The 22,703-nt window shown below is 43.5% G+C and overlaps 4 protein-coding genes across 4 annotated transcripts in view; 3 read left to right on the forward strand and 1 right to left on the reverse strand.

Annotated features, from left to right (window-relative positions):
* Positions 1-13,167, reverse strand: part of LOC308126052 (trace amine-associated receptor 4-like) — a gene marked incomplete at both ends in the record, with an annotated part of 28,186 nt that extends 15,019 nt beyond the window's left edge. Inside the window, one exon of the mRNA XM_080490153.1 lies at positions 12,823-13,167. Within this exon, the coding sequence (XP_080346279.1) occupies positions 12,823-13,167 (345 nt within the window). The remainder of the gene's footprint in view (positions 1-12,822) is intronic.
* On the forward strand, positions 1,300-5,503 carry LOC308126550 (trace amine-associated receptor 1-like; the record flags this gene model as incomplete). Its single annotated transcript, XM_080491051.1, has 2 exons — positions 1,300-1,433; positions 4,636-5,503. The coding sequence occupies 2 exons, from the start codon at positions 1,300-1,302 to the stop codon at positions 5,501-5,503; spliced, it is 1,002 nt and encodes a 333-aa protein (XP_080347177.1).
* Positions 13,168-15,446: 2,279 nt separating the features above from the next.
* Positions 15,447-18,152, forward strand: LOC308126053 (trace amine-associated receptor 1-like; the record flags this gene model as incomplete). The annotated part of the gene is made up of 2 exons (XM_080490154.1): positions 15,447-15,521; positions 17,214-18,152. 2 exons carry the CDS (start codon positions 15,447-15,449, stop codon positions 18,150-18,152), a joined length of 1,014 nt encoding a protein of 337 aa, XP_080346280.1.
* A 3,231-nt stretch (positions 18,153-21,383) lies between these two features.
* LOC308126054 (trace amine-associated receptor 1-like) lies at positions 21,384-22,379 on the forward strand (the record flags this gene model as incomplete). Its single annotated transcript, XM_080490155.1, has 1 exon — positions 21,384-22,379. The coding sequence occupies one exon, from the start codon at positions 21,384-21,386 to the stop codon at positions 22,377-22,379; it is 996 nt and encodes a 331-aa protein (XP_080346281.1).
* Positions 22,380-22,703: the final 324 nt, after the last annotated feature.

Raw genomic sequence — 22,703 nt, forward strand, 5'->3', positions numbered from 1 at the left:
AGAGTGTTAATTAGTGTCACGTTGTTAAGTCCAAAGATTATTCTCATGTCCGTCCACAGCTGCCTGGCCACGTCCACCTGAGAGTTAGGGAAGAGGGAACAGCAGTGCGGAGCAATAGCGCCCCTATCAGGCTACTGCAGAGCAGGACGTGACATTTCTGGTTTGTACTATGCCCAGTAATGAGCAACATGATTGGTCAATTGATACCATGTGGTATATACCTTTTGAAAGGCGACCTCTGATTGGACTCACTCTATGGACCTATGGTCTTAATAATTTTTCATTTCCAAAATGTTGACACGTTTTTATGACTGCACATCATTTATACTTTTCATTGAGGAATAAAATATTCGTTGCTGTGAAAATGCTGATTTTGATCGAAGTATTGACGATCATGCTTGTTCCTCCACCAGTCCATGTGTGACTGTGACATTCTAAAGTCTTGGGACTTCGCTATAGGAGGCCTGCAGAGAACAAATAAGCATCTAATACTCAATTAAATACTGATAAGAGGAGGAGAGAAACTATTTTAGAGTTCAGAGTCGACACTTGCTCAGTTTAGGGGTGCAGATAGAAGCAATGTGTTAACTACACAGGGCATAAACATTACATGTTGTGAAGTTTGGAGTGAGGTGAGTCAGGTACAGGTACAGGTACAGGTACAGGTACAGGTACAGGTACAGGTACACCATTTAAGGTCTATCTCTAACCTTTTTTTTTTTTTTAATAGACCCCCTCACCCAGATTTTTGGGATGGACACAAAAAAAACACTGATTTCTGCCTAAAACCATAGAAAGCCATGAGCATGGAACAGCCTTCTCTGGCTCTCAGCCCAAACAAGCTTCATTACTACATCCATCACTTCTTTCATAGGAAAGATACGATGAAAAACACAATAACACGATGAAGCAGTACGTACTGATCTTACTATTTGAATTTAGAAAACTCAGGGTTGCTAAATAAATTATCTGATATCACTGATTTTGTTTACAAACCCTCTTGAAGAGATGGAGAATTAAATGAACTGATACAATTAGTTGTTGTGATGTCTGATGTAATCTCCAATCGCTTGATTGGATGGTTACAGGAAGTGTGTGGTATGACAGTGAGATGGGCTGTGATAAAAGTCGAAGTCATACTCAGCAGCACAACCTGGGACATCTGGTGAAATGGATGATTCTCTGTGATTGAAGCTTTTTGAAGGTAAAAGAGTCACTAAAATATGTTCTGGTGTTCTATATTGATTTGAACTGTAAATGTATATCTAACAAAGACATGATGTTCAGGTTTCCAGGAAGATGGCAGGAGGAGGAGGCCCGGTGAACCGCTCTCATGTTGATGACATCCATCCCTGTTATCAGATCGATATTGTCTCTTTCACATTTAAAAGTACCCCTTCCATAATATGTGTTTTATTGTACATTTTCCTGAGCTCTGTATCTGCTGTCACTGTTGGTGGAAACCTTCTGGTAATAATCTCCATCGTCTATTTCAAGCAGCTGCACAATCCCACTAACTCTTTAATCCTCTCTCTGGCTGTGGCCGACCTGCTGGTTGGTTTTGTGGTGCTTCCTCTCAATATGGAATACTCTGCCCACCTATGTCTTTACTATCCTGACTTGCTTTGCAAAGTACGAGAGAGCTTTGATGTAACACTGAGCACGGCGTCTATTTTAAACTTGTGCTGTATTTCCATTGACAGGTACTACGCAGTGTGCCAGCCTCTGTCGTACAGAACTAAGATTAATGTTCATGTGATCGTGATCATGATTGTTGTGACCTGGTGCACATCAGTTCTGGTTGCTGTTGGATTTCTTGTCGCAGGATTGAACTTTGAAAAATGTCAGGAAAATTGTTTTTTGGGAATTATACTTGCAAATACGTTGGGATCTACATTTGCGTTTTACCTCCCAGTGGTAATAATGGTGAGTATCTACCTGAAGATTTTCCTCGTGGCAAGGAAACAAGCACGCAGCCTCCAGAACACAAACGGTCACAGTACAAAGTATGGTCCGACAGTCAGAAAGGTGGAAGGAAAGGCCACTAGAACTTTGGCAATTGTATTGGGAGTCTTTCTGATGTGTTGGACGCCTTTTTTTCTGCGTGTTGCTGCTGAGTATTTGGGAAAAGCGTCAGTGCCTCTTGAAGTGTATGAAACTCTAACGTGGCTTGCATTGTTCAACTCTATGCTCAATCCGTTCATATATGTTTTCTTTTACAGCTGGTTCAGATCAGCTTTCAGATTGATCCTATCTGGAAAAATATTTCAAGGGGATTTTTCTAACTCGAGATTAAGTTGATATTTTTCCTGTGCTGAAACATTCATGCTCCATTACAGGATGTAGAATGTACACAGAGCATTTATTTTTATATAAAGGTTGCGACTGCCTGTAATATAAATGAAACCTAACATGAACATGTTGCCTGTGTCTGAGTGTTAATTAATGTTGTGTGGAACAGTCCAACGATGTCATTCAACTGTGACTTTCGTCCCAAGAGGGCCAATTTATTTTGATAAAGGGAAACAGAAATAAACCCAAAGCCACTGCTGAATGTATGTGCACCTCCAGGAAGTCACATCCACTTCTTTAAGAAAATGATCAACATTATGACAGTGGAAACAGCTTTTTAAAATGTTGTGGAGATTTACTGCACATATACTCTTTCAAATTCAAGTAAAAAAATACAATATTAAGTCACAAAGCAAGAAATTGGAGCTGTCCACTTTGAGGTGTTGACATACAGTTTCTACGATGGCACCACTTTTGTTTGCCCACTTGTGGCTCTGACAGGAATTTAGGGATTTTTATCTAACTGCCTGAAGGTCAATTAGACTAAACATCTCCTGTTTTAAGTCAGTTAGGATTCCCCAAATTATTTCTATTTGTTAAATTCCACAATACTGAGAGAGAGAATATCTTGGAGTTTGTTTGTTTTTTTGTTTTTTTTCATTTTCGTCGAAGTCAAACGTTTACATACATTTCCTTATTATTTAGTAGCATTGCCTTTAAACTGTATAACTTGGGTCAAACGTTTTGTGCATCCTTCCACAAGCTTCTCACAATATTTGTGCAGGAATTCTTGCCTGTTCCTCCTGACAGAACCGGTGTAACTCAGTCAGGTTTTGTAGGCCTCCTCACTCACAAACAGCTTTTCCGATCAGCCCACAAATTCTTTATGTTATTGGGATCAGGGCTTTGTGATGGCCACTCTAAAACATTTACTTTGTGGTCCTCAAGCCACTTTTTAACCAGTTTGGTATGCTTAGGGCCCGTGTCCATTTGGAAGACCCAAGCTTTAGCTTCCTGGCTGATGACTTGAGAATTTCCACATAATGGTCTTTCCTCATGATGCTGTCTTATTTTATGAATTGCACCAGGTCCTCCTTCGGTAAAACAGCCCCACAACATGATACTGCCACCCCCATGCTTCACAGTTGGGATGGTGTTCTCAGGCCTACAAGCTTTCCCCCTTTTTCCCTCCAAATGTGACGATGGTCATTATGTCCAAACAGCTCCACTTTAGTTTCATCAGACCACAGGACATGTCCTCAAAAATGTAAGGTTTTTGTCCCTCTGTGAATTTACATACGGTCATCTGCTATTGAGTGTTTCATTTGGAGTACTCTGGATTAGTACTCGCTGCATAGCCTTTCCAGTTCACCTCTGGGACACAGAACCCGTCTCCTTCTTTGAGCAGTATGATGGCTGGACATTCCCATGGTGTGTTAAACTTCTGTATAATTGTTTGAACAGATGAACGCGGCACCTTCAAGCATCTGGACCTTGTACCCAAGGATGAAGCACACACGTGGAGCTCCACAATTCTCTTCCTGATATCGTGGCTGATTAATTTAGATTTTCCCTTAATGTCAAAGACGGAAGCATTGTGTTTCAGGTGTGGCCTTAGACTACGTCCTCCAAATAGCTCAGACGGTTCTCCGTTAACCTATCAGAAGCTTCCAAAGCCATGACATCACCATCTGAACTCCCCCACATTGTTTAAAGACATGGTAATCTTTGTGTATGTAAACTTTTAACTTTAAAGAAAATCATGAAAAATTCTCCAAGAATTCTGTCTCCCATTATTGTGGCATTCTGCAAATAGAAATCTAGTCCTGGGCCCCAGCAAAGCTGCCAGCTGGCCTGCATATATGGCCCATATACTCAGCCCCTAAAGAAAAGACAATAAGAATTTGTCAAGTAGTGAATACACCATCAGAAATTAATTAGGATTGAAGGGAGTTGACAGTACAAGGAGTCATTAGAAATTCTTTGTCTGATTGGACAGTTCTGAAACATGTTCGTTATGGTGATGAGGCCGGGGTTGAGACAGACCATAAAAACCATGCACAGCAGCCATGAACACTCATGTGAATGTTTGTGTTGCTTCATGATTCTTTTTCTATTCGTTGATGACACTGGATCTTCACATTGGTGTGGTTCACAGCCAACACTTTGATTCTTCACACGCTGCAAATGGAAGCTACATTCGGAGGCTTGCAGAAACATGGGAGACTCTGCGAACCGCTCTCTCATTGATAACACTCATCCCTGCTACGAAATCGATACGATCTCCTACACACTGACAGAAACTCCGACGACATTATGTGTTTCCTTGTACATTCTCCTCAGTTCTATGTCTGTTCTGATTGTGTGTGGAAACCTTCTGGTAATAATCTCAGTTATTTATTTCAGACAGCTGCACACTCCGACGAACTTCCTCATCCTCTCTCTGGCTGTGTCGGACCTGTTTGTTGGAGTGTTAATCTTTCCTTTAAGCACCAGATTCCCCGCAAATTCCTGCTTTTATTTTCACAATGTGTTTTGTAAAGTTCGAGAGAGCTTTGACCTAACTCTGACCACGGCTTCCATTTTAAACTTGTGTTGTATTTCCGTGGACAGGTACTATGCGGTGTGTCAGCCTCTGACGTACCGAACTAAAATCAATGTCAATGTGGTGGCTGTCATGATCGCGGCGACCTGGAGCACATCGTTTCTGGTTGCCGTTGGCTTCCTCATCGCCAGAGCCGACATCGAAAAGTGCCGAGGAAACTGTTTTTACAACATATTGCTTGCAAATATTTTGGGGCCTGTTTTCTCGTTTTACCTCCCAGTGGTCATAATGGTGTGCATCTACCTAAAGATTTTGCTGGTAGCACAGAAACAAGCACGCAGCCTCCAGACCACAAGCAATCAGAGCACAAAGCCTGGAGCGAAGGCCAAAAAGGCAGAGGGAAAGGCCACCAGAACCCTGGCGATCGTTATGGGATTGTTTCTGCTGTGCTGGCTGCCTATTTTCCTTTGTTTGGGGCTTCAGTTGATAGATCGCGTTTCGGTTCCAATTGCAGCCTTTGAAACACTCGCCTGGGTTGCACTGTCCAACTCACTGCTCAATCCGTTCATCTACGCTTTCTTTTACAGCTGGTTCAGATCAGCTTTCAGACTGATCATTTCTGGAAAGATATTTCAAGGTGACATTTCCAACTCAAAACTGTTATGATATATGTTAAGGCTGGTTTTGCAGTTTGCACATGGATTGAATCTGGGCGATGTAAATAAATCTGACTTGAAAAAACCAAATACTGTTTCTGTGGATGCTTTGTTCCAGTTCATTTGTAAAAACCAAAAGGAAGTATAGGCGTTTGGAGCAGTTATGCTGTTGCTGTCGGCAGGATTCCACTTGAAAACGTCAGCATCATAACTCCTACATTGTTATAGTAATCATCACAGCAGTGGCCCCCAGGGACCTTTTTGTTTTAAATTGCATTCTGAGACGGTGACGTATGTAGGTCAATTCAAACTCACAAGAAAACTTTAATTCCAATAAAAAGATTTGAAAAAGAGAAGAAGAGAACAAAGAGTTTGTTTGGTCTGGTTCTGGTTTAAATTCTAGTTTTCAGACAGAACGCAACGCAGTTGATTCAATATTCCTAAACTGTGTACTTTAGTAGGAGAGCATATTCTATGTGAGGTGGACTGTGAAATCTCAAATAAGGTTTAATTACATGAAAACTGTCAATTAATTTCACTTCTATGGTGATTTTTCCACTGCATGAGGGGTCCCCAAAGCACATTACACTTTTAATCACATTCACCCAGTCACACACACATTAAAGGGAGGCAGCTTCCATACAAAGAGCTCAATTCAGCCATTGGGAACAATTTGGGTTTCGTGTCTTGCTCAAGCACACTTCGACATGTGGGCAAGAGAGAGATGGGGAATCAAACCTGCAACTTTCCAATTAGTTTTGAAAAGATAACATGCCCTGTCTAACTCTGGGCAGTGATGTTTTTGATAGCTTTACCAACACAATATCTTTTAACCAACTGTTCACTTATTGAGTCGAACACTAACCGGGTTTGGACCCCAAAAAAAGTATAAGATTTGGTTCTGCAAGTTGCGTCCCGGTGTTTTTTCCTCTGCGGTTCTGAAATGCCTCCATTGTCAAACAACAACAACACAATCTCCATGTATGTCACCAATCTGAGTTAGATAGAGAGGTTTCTGCACATTTAGGTCAGTGTCACAGAAAATATCCCAATTTACTCTTTTACTGGACCAACTATTTGAAGCGGTAGTTCAAAAGCCGCATAAGGTGTAATTGGCACCTGATGGAATTCAGGTGCGCTGCCTCCACCTACTGCCACAAATTTCCACCACCAGATTTAGGCCCCCCCAGGCGGGAGGAGGTGGGACATTGGGAGGCAGCACCCCTCAGGAGGCCGGTCATGGGCCCCCTTGGGGAGGGGACGGGGCAAACTGTGGTCACCCGGCTCGCTCTCTACCTCCACGCCTCTGCAGCTGCTGCCATCTCAGTCTGGGCCGTCTCCGTCCTCTCTGTCTCGGTCACTGTGCCCGCCCACTGGGTCATCTCCACCCTCCTGGACTGCGCCGGCGCTTCGCCTTCTGGCTCGTCTCCGCCCTCTTGGACTCGGCCTCCACCCTCTTGCGCGTCTTGGTCCTCTTGGACTCGGCATCTTCCTCCACCCACTGGTTATGGCTGCAGGGCCTCTTCTCCGTCCTCTGCACCTGACAAGGAGCCACTATGGCAGCATGCCTGCCACCTTTGGGTCGCACACAGAGACAGACTTGTCAGTCATCATTCTTTCTTTATTCAACCTACTGTATAGTTCCCAATAGATGCACAGAGCACCAGTGCAGGCTTTGTGGTGCGCGGTTATTGGCAACATGTGAGCACAAGATAAAGCATTTTGTAATATATGGTAAATATGTACATGTGCTCTTGTTGACACGGGAGTATTTCTATAAACCGCGCATGTGCACTTGTGCATATCTGCATGACATGGCACTTGTGGATACAAGTTATTTTCAATTCCACTCTTGTTTTCGTGTATGAAGCTTTCTGGAAGCCTGTTATCCGTGAAGAACTAGTGTGTGCTTTAAAAGGACACAACAAGGAGGAAAGATTCGCTGTGGCAGTCTTAAAAGACTGTGTTAAGAATCGGCACGTCCAAACTCGCCACCATCAACCTGACCCCTCCGCTGACCCGCCTTCCACCAGACAGTGGACACCGGCCGGGGAGAGACTCCCACGACCGGCAGCTTCCAGAACCCTCCGCTGATGCCAGGTGCTGGATTTGATCTCGATGTCATTTGTTAGTTTCTCAACAGCAGAGCCATCTATCTAAGTTTAACAGTGTTTCTACTGTTGAGTTAATGTCAACTTTTCCACCAAATGGAAAACTCAGACACCTGGCAATAGCTTCAATGGATGGAAAATCTGTAAAAAGGTTTTCGAATTCTGTCAAGATGCTCTGAACATGCTCTTCATAAAGCGCCGCTTCAACCTGCTAGAAGTCTTTTTGCTCTGATGCTGAAGTTTTGCCGGCATGTGAGGAAAGTTGCACAGGCCACAGCACTGCATATCCTGCAGGACAGCAGTTTTAGCTTGCTTTTAAATGTGCACACCGAACTGATCATTATCACATTTTAATCTAAACGCCATTGGTGATCATTAAATTTAGCATGTTCTGTTTGTTTTGAAAGCTTCAGAAAATCCTGATTTGTAGAACAGCTCCAGGGATCTTGACAAAAATGTTCCGTTTCTCAGCCATCTAACATCCTTGTGCTCTGGAAAGCCGTGAGCACGGAACAATCTTCTCTGACTCCTGGCTCCCAAACAAGCTTCATTACCACATCTATCATTCTTTCACATTTAAAATCTTCCCACACAGGGCTTGCCATTACAGGATGTAGAATGTACACAGAGCATTTATTTTTATATAAAGCTTGAGACTGCATGTAATATAAATGAAATCTAACATGAACAAGTTGCCTGTGTCTGAGTGTTAATTAATGTTGTGTGGAAGAGTCCAAAGATGTCATTCATTCAACTATATATATATATATATATATACATATACACACATATATATTATTTTATATATATATTTATTTTTATATATATATATATAATATAATGCAAAATTTAATATTCTACACACTGCAAATCAAATAGCCTCCGTTAGATGAACTGAATAGACGTTCATATTGTTGTTGTTGTTTGAGGGCGAGCTTAAGCCAGGGAATAGAGAGCATTTTCCACGGCTCCACCTCATCTATGTCCCAAGTTAATTTTATATGAGCTAAACACAACGACAACAACAAAAATCCCACGCAGTCGATTGTCCTTATTTTGTCTGTTTGTACAACCAAAAGCAGAACAGTGATGTAGTATCATTGCTGAGGTCCTGACGAATGCCACTCACAAGATGGCGGACGCACTGACGTATGTTCCTGCCAGTCGGTGAGGCATCTAGTGTATATGTCTATGGTTTTTAAGTGATTCAGTTCACAGATCGACGTTTCTTTGTAAGTATGGCTACACGTACCCCAGGAACCCATGAAGTCAGCTGTGGGGTTCCCCAAGGGTCGATTTTAAGCCCAATCCTTTTTAATCTTTACATGCTGCCACTAGGGGATGTCCTCAGGAGACCTGGCATCAGCTTCCATAGCTATGCTGACGACACACTGCTGAATGTGGCGGTGTCTCCTGAGGACACAAGGCCAATTGATGCCCTTCTTAACTGCATTTTAGATATTAAGTCTTGGATGGCAGAAAACTTCCTTCAGCTCAACCAGGACAAAACACAGGTTTTAGTTCTCCGTCCTGAAGGGCAGAGAGAGAAACTTTTAACAAAACTGTCAGATTTTAACCCATCTTCATCCGTAAAAAACCTGGCAGTCACTTTTGACTGTGAGCTTAATTTTATCTCACATATCAAAAATGGCACAAAGACTGGTTTTTATCACCTGAAGAACATATCCAGACTCCGCCCACTTCTCTCTCAGGCAAGCGCAGAGGTGCTAATGCTTTTACCTCCTTTAGGCTAGACTATTGTAAAGCCCTGCTCTCTGGTCTCCCCCAAAAAACCTTGTCAACACTCTAACTTCTACAAAACTCTGCTGCACGAGTGCTGACGAGGACCAGAAGGCGGGCCCACATCACGCCTGTTTTAAAATCGCTGCATTGGCTCCCCGTTCGCTTCAGGATCGATTTTAAGGTTCTTTTATTAGTTTTTAAGTGTCTTAACGGTTTTGCACCCTCCTATTTATCTGGCCTGCTTTTACCGTATCGACCCTCACCGGCCTTTTAATTGTGCCTAAAACCAGGACCAAGATCCACGGGGAGGCTGCATTGAGCTCTTATGGCCCCCGTTTGGGGAACAGCCAGGACTGCAGAGACCGTTGAGGCATATATATATATACATATATTACCTATTTATCTATCTACTTTTATCTACTTTATCTATTATTAGGTTTTTAACTGAATCTTTTATCTCCAGTGATTCCTCTCAGGGGTCGCTACACTGATGGTGGCCAGGTTCCCCACTGGTGGGGCGTTCCCGTGGGTTCCCCCGTCCCGGGCACCTGGTTGGTCCACGAAGTATGTTGTGGGATTCGCCAGTCTGCCCGGGCTGGGGGGATCTGTGGGGCAGCGCCCCCTGTGGTTAGAGGCTGTGCCACTCCCAATGTGGACGGCCAACTGTGGCCTTTTCCTCACCTTAAGTCCTCAGTGCCCTGCCATGACTCCATACCACTAGGCATATCTGTGTGTATGTGTGCGTGTGCGTGTGCATGTGTGTTCACTTGTTTCTTAAATAGCTATTGTATCTTTGCACTGTTTTTAAATCATGTTAAGCACTTTGTTTTACATTAATTGCATAAAAAAGTGCTATATAAATGAAGTTGATTGATTGATTGATTGATTGATTGATTGGTTGGTTGGTTGGTTGGTTGGGGAGAGGAGAGGAAAGGGCGGGGAGCAGTGTTTTGAAACAGCCCAAACTGTAGCTTTAGTACATAGAGTAGAACCTTAAAAGTAGAGCCTGTTTCAGCCTCCCTAACCCGAAACTGGGATCTGGTTCCACATCAGGAACCTGAGAGCTGAAAGCTCTGCCTCCATTCTGCTTTTAGAAAATTGAGGAACCTCTGGTAAGCCAGCACTGTGAAAACCAAGAGTTCTTCTGGGGAGATCTGTGACAAGCAGTTCTTTAAGATATGATGGAGCCTGGTTGTTAAGAGCTTTAGAAGTTAGGAGGAGGATTGTAAATTCTATTTTAGATTGAACAGGGAGCCAATGAAGCGAGGTTAGTATTGGAGTGAGGTGATCTCTGGTGCTGGTTCTTGTCACGACTCTGGCTGCAGCATTTTGAATCAGTTGAAGACTTTTGAAGCAGTAATTGTTTCACCCTGATAATAGGGAGTTACAATAGTTACTCTGGAGGTAACAAATGATGGATTAGTTTTTCAGCATCACTCTGAGTCAGCATGTTTCTAATGTTGGAAATATTACGGAGGTGAAAATAGGCAGTCCTGCAGATTTGTTTAATGTGGGAGTCGAAGGATAAATCCTGGTCAAAAAGAACTCCCAGGTTCCTCACAGTGGTACTGGAGGACAAAGTAATACCATCTAGTGTTACTAGATCTTTTATATCGTTAAAGTATACCCACAAATATTTATGAGCACACACACACACACACACACACACACACACACACACACACACACACACACACACACACACACACACACACACACACACACACACACACACACACACACACACACACACACACACACCTCGCCCGGACATTGGGTTGGTCTTTTCGCAACTGGTCATGGTCAGTTAGGTTTTGACATCTGTTTGCAAGCGAAATCAGATGTTGCATGTTTGATGAAACTGTGTGTGTGAATTCTTCCGCCCAGGGAATCTAACGAGGCAAACTAATGAGTCGAAAATTCTTCAGTCGTTCTTGTCTCAAGGACACCGTGATGAATATGTACCAGCAGGAGGTCAAAGGTTAAATTTGTATCAGCAGGAGGTCAAAGGTTAAATTTGTACCAGCAGGAGGTCAAAGGTTAAAGGTGTACCAGCAGGAGGTCAGGCAAGGATCAGCAGAGTTTTGGAAAAACCAGTTGTCATTTTTCTGTTGAGACGGTGGAAGGTGTTGTCGGCTGCTGTTGAAAGTAACTGAAAAGTTACTTGTAATCTAACTTAGTTACTTTTTAAAACAAGTAAGCAGTGAAGTAACTAAGTTACTTTTAAAGGAGTAACTAGTAATCAGCAATGTCATTACTTTTTCAAGGTAACTTTAGCAAACACTGCTCCTCAGAGAAAGGCCCGGCCAGTATTTGAACCCACAACCTCAAATAGTGTGTGTTGGACCGTTGTATCTGGAAAAGCAGATATTCCAAAGAGTCAGTACATATGTGCATCAAACCAGTTGCAATGATAGTATTTTGATATTAACACACACAAATGGTCTCATAAAGTAATCCAGAGTTGTACAACCTCTTAAAAAAAAAAAAAAAAAAAGGTCTATCCATCATCTTTCCCTCTAAATGATCCAGTTCAGGGTCGCAGCCTGCAGGAAGGCAGCCACCAGACTCAGACTCTCACTTTATTTTCTCACACCAAGTGTGAGAAGTTATTCTTTGTTTATTGCATTGCATCATTTTGTATTTTAATAGCTTTGAGTTTGTCCTCTTCACATCACAACACGCTTGATGAAAGATTGTTTCAAAAACTGTTCAATCAAATAAAAAAAAAAGTGCATACAAAAATGGGAAGAGTAAATATTTATTGTCTTACATTCGGTGATTCAATCTGCTTCCACGTGGACTTTCCTCACCCGAAAACATGTCAAAGAAGTTTACAGTTGGAAAGATTGCCTCGGAATATTTTCCCCGAAATGATTATTTTGAAAGCCGACCTGAACCAGCCGTAGAAGAAAGCGTAAATGAAAGGATTCAGCATGGAGTTGGACAGGGTGAGCCAGTTCAGGGTTTCAATAACAGCCACTGGCGTTGTGTCAAATGTCAGCGGCTGAAAGACGATACAGAGAAAATAAGGAGTCCAGCATAGGAGGAAAACCCCCATGACTGTAGCCAGCGTTTTGGTGGCCTTTCCCTCCATCTTGGTGGCGGCCGCTCCACACTTTGTGCTCTTGCAGGCTGCGTTTTGGATGCTGGCCACTTGTTTGTGTGCAACAAGTAAAATTTTGAGGTAGATACTGAGCATGATTATGACTGGGATGTAAAAGGAGAACATACAAGCCAGAGTGGTGGATATCAGTGCGTCGATTAAACAACCGTCTTCGCATTTCCCCTGGTTGAAACCCGCGACTGTGACGCCAATCCCGATCAGGGCGGCGACTCCCCAGCTCACCAGGACCATCGCCCCGATGACGCGCCCGGTCATCTTACTCTTGTAAATCAGTGGCCGACACACCGCGTAGTATCTGTCGACGGAGATGCAGCACAAGTTGAGGATGGAGGCGGTGCTCAGGGTGACGTCGAAATTTCCGCGCACTTTGCAGAACAAACCCTCGTGGTACCAGCAGGACGTCACGGTGAAAATCATGCTGAGAGGAAAGACGACCACTCCCACCAGCAGGTCGGCCACGGCCAGGGAGAGGACGAGGTAGTTGGTGGGAGTGTGGAGCTGCTTGAAGTACATGATGGAGATTATCACCAAGAGGTTCCCGCATATTGTGACGGCGGACAGCGCGCCGAGTAAAACATACAGCAGCACGCACGCGGTGGAAGGGTTTGCCGTGAAGACGTAGTTCTCCCCCTGTGATTCGTAGCACGGATGGACATCATGAACAGTCCAGTTGGCACTCGACTCGTGGGCCATGCTCCTGCGGTTCCTGCAATTCAGTTTCCCATTGATACTTCATCATACCAAACATCAGACATATTACAAATACCACAGCTGCAGTAATGTTGTATAGGATGAGACAAAAAGATTGCATGCCGTACCATGTGATCTGAGCTCGTCAGTGCTGTTGTGGGACTTCAGCCACTGGGCTGAAACTTCAGACTTGAGCCTGATATAACAAGCTCCACCTCATTATCATAATTAATGCCGTCATCTCTCGTCCAGTCAGATTTAATATTTTCCCCAAGGGGAACGTGGCTGTTTTGATTTTATGTATGTTTGGTTCAAAACAACAGTGATGCAGATAAACACTCAGTTGATGGTTGATTACAATTCATAAACGTATTTCCAGTTTTTTTTTTTTTTTTAGCAGAATAATAATCCTTTCAGGAAATTCTTCAGCCAATGGTAAGGTTGGGGATCACACTGTTCACACTGCGTTTTAACCGCGACCTCCACCAGGCTGCAGTGTGAACGTTATCACACCCCGTTATCCGTGACGTCACGCCCAGTGCGCCGTTTACAGAGGTAAATATGGATGCTGCACTGGTCAGCACATTTTCAAGTGGTTGTGCAATAGGGGCCAAGAAAATCTGGACAAAATGACAAGGGAAAGAAGAAGGAGATTGAAAAAATGTGGAGCAGCGGCTGCTGGCGCCGTGCAGAATCACTAACACAATTCTTGCTTTACATTTGGTTTATTATTATTGTTTGTGGCCCTGTAAAATATTGGGTTTTTTACTGTTTTGTTTCTTTCTATTATGACTTATAAGTTTTCAATTATCGGTGGGCCCTTGAAGGTCACATGGGCGAGCCCCTGCATGCAGCATGGGAGACCCCGTGCAAAGTCAGTCTGCTCCACAGAGAGCTCATGGTGAGTTGGCTAATATTGCGCTCCAGTGCTACTCTAAGTTTGAACAACAGAAAAATGCCTGAACCAGGGAATCATCAAGACACCAGTTAGGTCACGGTGTCCTTGAGATAAGAATGATTGAAGAATTTTAGACTCATTAGTTTGCCTCGTTAGCTTCTCCGGGCGGAAAAACTCACACACAGTTTCATCAAACATGATTTAGGTAGGCCTCGCCCCGACATTGGGTTGGTCTTTTCGCAACTGGTCAATTTGGTTTTGACATCTGTTTCCAAGCGAAATCAGACATTGACCCCACCGCCCGGACAAATAACGTTTTTGATTGATTGAAAAAAGGTTGCCGATAAAACCTCTGAGGAGCGGACCCGGTAAGAGTGGACAACCTGTACTGACCGGACACATCGCTGTGCACCGACACACATTTAACTGTTAACACACCGTAATGTGGGGACACCTGCCTGACGAGGACAACGGACAGGTTTTCCCGGCAAATTTCAAGCTGAGCTGGCACTAAGACGCCTAAAATACTTGGGCTGGAACTGAATATTGGAATATTCAGGCCGCGGGTGATACACGATTGCCTCCATACTACACTCCTAGTTCACTTTCATGCGCATTCCATAACGAAACAATCCCGAAAATCCCCGCAGAGGGTCGGAGCCTAGCGCACAGGGTGGACGACGAGTTTGACGTTGTCGTGCCAAAAATAGCCCGGCTGCCAGAATCTGCACGGCCTGGGAGCGCGCATCCGTTCAGCGACAGTGGGTGTATCCCAAACAACGAGGAGTAACGACCAGTGCATTGTTTATCACGTCATTCATCTGTTTTTGTGGCAGCCACACTATCAATGCTGGATTTTCTCCTGAGTAAGTATTGCAGTAGTATCTGCAAGTGAAACAGCTGAAAGAAAGAGTGATCGTGTTCGTTTCCTTGTTATTGTTTCTCATGAAGTTCCACATCATCGTTATGTTGAAATTTGATCCACATTCTGTTGAGCCATGTCAATCAAAAGATGGATATTACATTTGATTTGATTCTGTTTTGGATTCATGTCGGCGACTGTCAAATCCCGTTAAAGATTATTTTCCTTACATTAAACAGTGCATATATATATATACATTTCCCTGTCAGTGCAGTTTTTGTGATGTGATTTTATTCACAATCGCAAATAAAAGTTACTGATTACGATTGCAAGACATAGCTTACAGTGCATTCATGTTATTATTGATACCCATAATTTTCTAAATAAAGATAACATTGTCAATCGGTCATGGTGAAAATATTGGGTTATTTATTATTATTTCGGATTTTGTGAAGTGAATTAGACAGTTTTTTGAACACAAGCGTGGCTGACTCGTGCTGGAGTGATGCTGTGTGAGCCGGAATGGAAGGGAAAGACCTGCAGAGCCGAGGAGGTCCCGGGACGGATGATCCGTCGGGTCGGGTGATCCAGAGCCGAGTGGGTTCATAGCTGAGTGTGGAGCGGGACGGAGCAGAGTGGAATGCAGAAGCGGTCCAGTGGGCAGGAGGCCAAGACGTGCAGAGCGGAGTTGCCGACTGGAAGGTAGGAGTTGGAGTTTCGGGAAATCCGTGTGCCAGCGGAGATCCCCGGCAGAAACTCAGGCTGGTGCGGAACGAGGATTAAATTTTGTGATACTACGTTCCTGCGTCGAGTGGAATCTGAGGTCTGGTTAAATAGTCCAGCACATCGTCAGGTAACGATCTCCAGCCGGTAACCGCAGCTGAACGGAATCAGAAAATGACTCCAGCCGGTATTCTCATGTCCGTCTACTGCCACCTGGCCACGCCCAGCTGAGAGATAGGGTGGAGGGAACAGCACAGCAGAGCAATAGCGCCCCTATGAGGCGACTGCAGAGCAGGACGTGACATTTGTATTACCCCAGTAACGAGCAACGTGATTGGTCCATTGATACCATCTGGTATATACCTTTTGAAAGGCGACCTCTGATTGGTTCGTAATTCTCTGACTCATCCTGATGCGTTCAAATGCTGAAGCAGAGAAAAGGAATTTTCTAATCATCTAATTTTTAATTTCCAAAATGTTGACACATGTTTGTATGACTGCACATCATTTATACTTTTCATTGAGGAATAAAATATTCGTTGCTGTGAAAATGCTGATTTTGATCGAAGTATTGACGATCATGCTTGTTCGTCCACCAGTCCATGTGTCACTGTGACATTCTAAAGCCTTGGGACTTCGCTATAGGAGGCCTGCAGAGAACAAATAAGCATCTAATACTCAATTAAATACTGATAAGAGGAGGAGAGAAACTATTTTAGAGTTCAGAGTCGACACTTGCTCAGTTTAGGGGTGCAGACAGAAGCAATGTGTTAACTACACAGGGCATAAACATTACATGTTGTGAAGTTTGGAGTGAGGTGAGTCAGGTACAGGTACAGGTACAGGTACAGGTACAGGTACAGGTACAGGTACAGGTACAGGTTCAGATACACCATTTAAGGTCTATCTCTAACCTTTTTCTTTTTTTTAATAGAACCCCTCACCCAGATTGTTGGGATGAACACATGAAAAACACTGATTTCTGCCTAAAACCATAGAAAGCCATGAGCATGGAACAGCCTTCTCTGGCTCTCAGCCCAAACAAGCTTCATTACTACATCCATCACTTCTTTCATAGGAAAGATACGATGAAAAACACAATAACACGATGAAGCAGTACGTACTGATCTTACTATTTGAATTTAGAAAACTCAGGGTTGCTAAATAAATTATCTGATATCACTGATTTTGTTTACAAACCCTCTTGAAGAGATGGAGAATTAAATGAACTGATACAATTAGTTGTTGTGATGTCTGATGTAATCTCCAATCGTTTGATTGGATGGTTACAGGAAGTGTGTGGTATGACAGTGAGATGGGCTGTGATAAAAGTCGAAGTCATACTCAGCAGCACAACCTGGGAGATCGGGTGAAATGGATGATTCTCTGTGATTGAAGCTTTTTGAAGGTAAAAGAGTCACTAAAATATGTTCTGGTGTTCTATATTGATTTGAACTGTAAATGTATATCTAACAAAGACATGATGTTCAGGTTTCCAGGAAGATGGCAGGAGGAGGAGGCCCGGTGAACCGCTCTCATGTTGATGACATCCATCCCTGTTATCAGATCAATATTGTCTCTTTCACATTTAAACGTACCCCTTCCACAATATGTGTTTTATTGTACATTTTCCTGAGCTCTGTATCTGCTGTCACTGTTGGTGGAAACCTTCTGGTAATAATCTCCATCGTCTATTTCAAGCAGCTGCACACTCCCACTAACTCTTTAATCCTCTCTCTGGCTGTGGCCGACCTGCTGGTTGGTTTTGTGGTGCTTCCTCTCAATATGGAATACTCTGCCCACCTATGTCTTTACTATCCTGACTTGCTTTGCAAAGTACGAGAGAGCCTTGATGTCACACTGAGCATGACATCTATTTTACACTTGTGCTGTATTTCCATTGACAGGTACTACGCAGTGTGCCAGCCTCTGTCGTACAGAACTAAGATTAATGTTCATGTGATCATGATCATGATTGTTGTGACCTGGTGCACATCAGTTCTGGTTGCTGTTGGATTTCTTGTTTCAGGAATGAACTTTGAAAAATGTCAGGAAAACTGTTTTTTGGGAATATTACTTGCAAATACGTTGGGATCTACATTTGGATTTTACCTCCCAGTGGTAATAATGGTGAGTATCTACCTGAAGATTTTCCTCGTGGCGAGGAAACAAGCACGCAGCCTCCAGAACACAAACGGTCACAGTACAAAGTATGGACCGACAGTCAGAAAGGTGGAAGGAAAGGCCACTAGAACTTTGGCAATTGTAATGGGAGTCTTTCTGATGTGTTGGACGCCTTTTTTTCTGTGTGTTGCTGCTGAGATTTTTGGAAAAGCTTCAGTGCCTCTTGAAGTGTATGAAACACTCCTCCGGCTTACATTGTTCAACTCTATGCTCAATCCGTTCATATATGCTTTCTTTTACAGCTGGTTCAGATCAGCTTTCAGATTGATCCTATCTGGAAAAATATTTCAAGGGGATTTTTCCAACTCGAGAGTAAGTTGATATTTTTCCAACGGGTGAAACATTCATGCTCCATTACAGGATAAAACAATGTACACACAGCATTTATTTTTATATAAAGGTTGAGACTGCCTGTAATATAAATAAAACCTAACATGAACAAGTTGCCTGTGTCTGAGTGTTAATTAATGTTGTGTGGAACAGTCCAACGATGTCATTCATTCAACTATATATATGTGTACCTATATATATGTATATATATATATATATATATATATATATATATAGGTACACCTGTCCAGCTGCTCTTTAAATTTCGAATCAGCCAACCTCATGGCAGCAACTCAATGCATTTAGGCATGTAGACATGGTCAAGACTGCTGCAGTTCAAACCGAGCATCCGAATGGGGAAGAAAGGTGATTTAAGTGACTTTGAATGTGACATGGTTATTGGTGCCAGACGGGTTGGCCTGAGTATTTCAGAAACTGCTGATCTACTTGGATTTTCACCCACAACCATTCCTAGGGTTCACAGAGAATGGTCCGAAAAAGACAAAAATATCCAGTGAGCGGCAGGTCTGTGGGCCAAATGCCTTGTTGATGCCAGAGGTCAGAGGAGAATGGCCAGACTGGTTGGAGCTGATAGAAAGGCAACAGTAACTCAAATAACCACTCGTTACAACCGAGGTCTGCAGAAGAGCATCTCTGAACACACAACATGTCCAACCTTGACACATATATACACATATGTGCATATATATATATATATATATATATATATATATATATATATATATATATATATATATATATACACACTCACCGGACTTTATTAGGTACACCTTGCTAGAACCAGGTTGGACCCCTTTGGCCTTCAGAACTGCCTTAATCCTTCATGGCAAATATATATATATATACATATATATGTTGATACATTTTGGCCTCCTGCTGATACATATTTATATATTTGCACTACCTGCCCTATGCGACCTTTTTATTCTCGAAACTCATCCTACGGGACGCTACAATAGTAACGCTACAATAGTAACGCTACAATAGTAACGCTACAATAGTAATGCTACAATAGTAATGCTACAATAGTAATGCCACTGTGTAACGCACTACACAGTGACTTGGAGATGTAACTTTAATCTGATTGCTGGTTTGGAAATAGTAACAAGTTACATTCGTCATTACTGAAAATAGTGATCATATGACAGTAACACGTTACTAATTAATGCGTTGCCGGCATCACTGATGAGGAGTTTGCACATTCTCCCTGTGTCTGCATGGGTTTCCTCTCACAGTCCAAAAACTTGCATGTGAGGTTAACACGCTGGAGCGCAAGTGACCTGATGAGTCTCCAAAAATAATGTTGTTTGTGGTTGAGACATGTGACTGATGAAATATTGCGATGTGTCTGAGAAGTGCGGACTATAGTAAAGACTGTTCCAGAAAACATCTGGACCCTCACGTTACACAGATATTCGTGGAACAAACAATCTCACGATGGTCTGAGGGCTTTCATTCGTCCAGATTTTAAACAAGGTTTAGTTATTTTTCTAATTCACCAAAAAGGGGAAAAGGTCCATTTGAAAAGTAAAATGCTTCCTCAAATTTGGACAGAAGTGCCGATCCTAATACATTTACATGAAGGATTCAGACATTTATGATGAAAAAAAACTACATTTGTGAACACAGTACATGTTTCATATTCATCATTACGTCACAACATTTTTCAGTAAATTTATTCTTAGTTGAAGTCGTAAAGTACTGTATTAAATACTGACTGTTCAGTTCATGAACAGACTCAGGCCCTGTCAACGCGACAAACCCTTCAAGTGAAAGCGTTTGATACGTTTTGAAACCACTCGGACCCCGTCTCCATGGAAACGGGGGGAAAAACACAACATTTTGAAAACCCCTGGGAGTTAAAAAGTCTCAAGCTGTCTCTCATTCTGTGTGTGTGTGTGTCCTTCTGCCTACCATATCTGGGCAGCTTCTCCCTTCATAGGGGGAGAGGTGATCGCCCTCCCAACGACCTGTAGCCTGTCTCCCACATTTCTCTCAGTTGCCATCTCCACCCTCTGTGATGTCTCCACCCTGTCCGTCTGGGTCACTGCCTTGGCCTCGAACCACTTGGCGGTCCCAGTCGGCACCCTCTTAGACTTCACCACCCTCAGGTTTGAGGCTGCCCTCTGGCTAGTCTCCTTCATGGACCCCGTCCTTTGGCTCATCTCCTTCACGGCCTCCGCCCTCAGGCTCGTCTCCTTCATGGCCTCCACCCACCGGCTTTTCTCCTTCATTGACTCTGCCTACTGGTTCGTCACCTTCATGTCCTCCACCCTCTCGTTCATCTCCCCCACAGCCTCTGCCTACTGGCTCGTCTCCACCAAAGCCTCCACCCTCAGGCTCGTCTCTGTCGATATCACTCTCCCCGCCGACTCCACCGTCTTGGCCTCCATCATGGCTGCTGCCGCTGCTGCTGGTGTCATCTCGGTGTAGACCCAGCCTATAATAATATATCATATCAGAAATAAAACTGAACGTTTTTGTCCGAGCCCCGATTTAATCGCAGGTTTTAACTACAGGAGCTGAGAAGCTTTGAATGATGCGTTCAGGTTCATCACGTAAATCCGCCCACCCACATACCAATGAGCTGCGGGGCTCATACAGTAGGGAGGCTACATGCTAATTATAATGGAAAATGCATGCGCGGCACACGGCAGTCCCGAAGTTTTGGCATTGTGGCATCGACATACTTTGGCCCGGACGGTCGGCACAGCAGAACCAAACGTTCTCGGCCAGAAGGAGCTGGTCGAAGAAAATGACGCCATTTTGTACGGCAAGACCCCAGAGTGCCGAACTTTCTTCTTCTTTCTTCTTATGGAGTATGAATCAGCCTTTTCACACACACACACACACACACACACACACACACACACACACACACACACACACACACACACACACACACACACACACACACACACACACACACACACACACACACACACACACACACCCCACCTATCATCTAATTAGATAGCAGGTTACCTCATTTTAAAATATGGTAATGAGGTGTTTTACATAGCATTTGAAAAGGCTCTGCCCAGCGGCTCAGTGTCTGAGGAACACAGACCATCACGCTGCTACATCGCTGTACTATTAGGTGAGGAAAAACTGGAAATCCTATGTGATTGTACAGAAGTTATGCAAATAACTGACTGTCCTGTAAGTTTTCTTATGCTCATCGGAGGATAATTGGAACTCATGGATCCAGGGTCGACTGTGAACGGCAGCCGCATTGTCGAGGACATCCATCCCTGCTATGAATTGAATGATGACACATACATGTTTTCAAGAAATCCTTCCATCACATGTGTGCTACTGTATGTTTTCCTCGGTTCGCTATCTGTCCTCACCATATGTGGGAACCTCCTCGTGATCGCCTCAGTCGCTTATTTCAAACAGCTGCACACTCCGACAAACTACCTCATCCTGTCCCTGGCCGTGGCCGACCTGCTCGTGGGAGTCGTCGTCTTTCCTTTCAGCATGGCGTTCACAGTGACCTCATGTCTGTACCATGAAGATACGTTTTGCAAAATACGGGACGGCTTTGACGTGATACTGTGCACGTCCTCCATCCTGAATTTGTGCTGCATCTCCATCGACAGATACTACGCCATATGTCAGCCTCTGTCGTACAAAACTAAGATAAGCACCCAGGTCACTCTGAGTATGATCCTGCTGAGCTGGAGCATCTCTGTTCTGATCGGCATCGGCATCATCGTGGCGGGATTCAGCCAGGGTACCTGTGAGGAGATGTGCTCAGTCGATGTCGTGGTAGCCAACACGATGGGGCCCGTTTTCTCATTCTACTTCCCGGCCGTCACCATGCTGTGCATTTACCTGAAGATTTTCCTCGTCGCACAGAGACAAGCGAACAGCATCCACAACTCCAATCCACAGAGCACAAAGTCGACCGCCAACCGAATGGAGAGAAAGGCCACCAAAACTTTGGCTATCGTCATGGGAGTGTTTCTCTTGTGTTTGACCCCTTACTTCACCTGTGTGGTGTTTCAGCCTCTGGCCCTCGAGCCCCCACCGCTCCCTGTGATTGAAACACTCAACTGGCTCACGCTGTCCAACTCAATGATCAATCCGCTCATTTACGCCTTCTTCTACGGCTGGTTCAGATCGGCTTTCAAAGTGATCCTTTCCGGAAAAATATTACGGGCCGACTTAGCAAACTCCAAATTAGTTTGATCATTTTCATTTGCAAGCACATATATTCTCAAAAAATCATATTTCCAATCATGAAATAGTTACTTTAGACTCAGAATAAAGTCACTCACTGTGATTCACTCACATCAGCAGTGTAAGTGAATGAATGTCACTCCCTAACAGTGACATAATTAACCGTCTTTGCAAGTAATGTTTTTGATTATTGTTCATTCATGTGTAAATCCATTACTACCATTGTTCTGGATGTAAAGCTTAATACAAAAAGACCAATTTAACATTAATGTAAGTAACTATAGTCTAACTTCCAAATCAAACTTTCCATCATTTTTATTTATTTTGGGTATT

Source organism: Lipophrys pholis, assembly GCF_963383615.2.
Source record: "Lipophrys pholis genome assembly, chromosome: 21".
NCBI classification, from domain to species: domain Eukaryota; kingdom Metazoa; phylum Chordata; class Actinopteri; order Blenniiformes; family Blenniidae; genus Lipophrys; species Lipophrys pholis.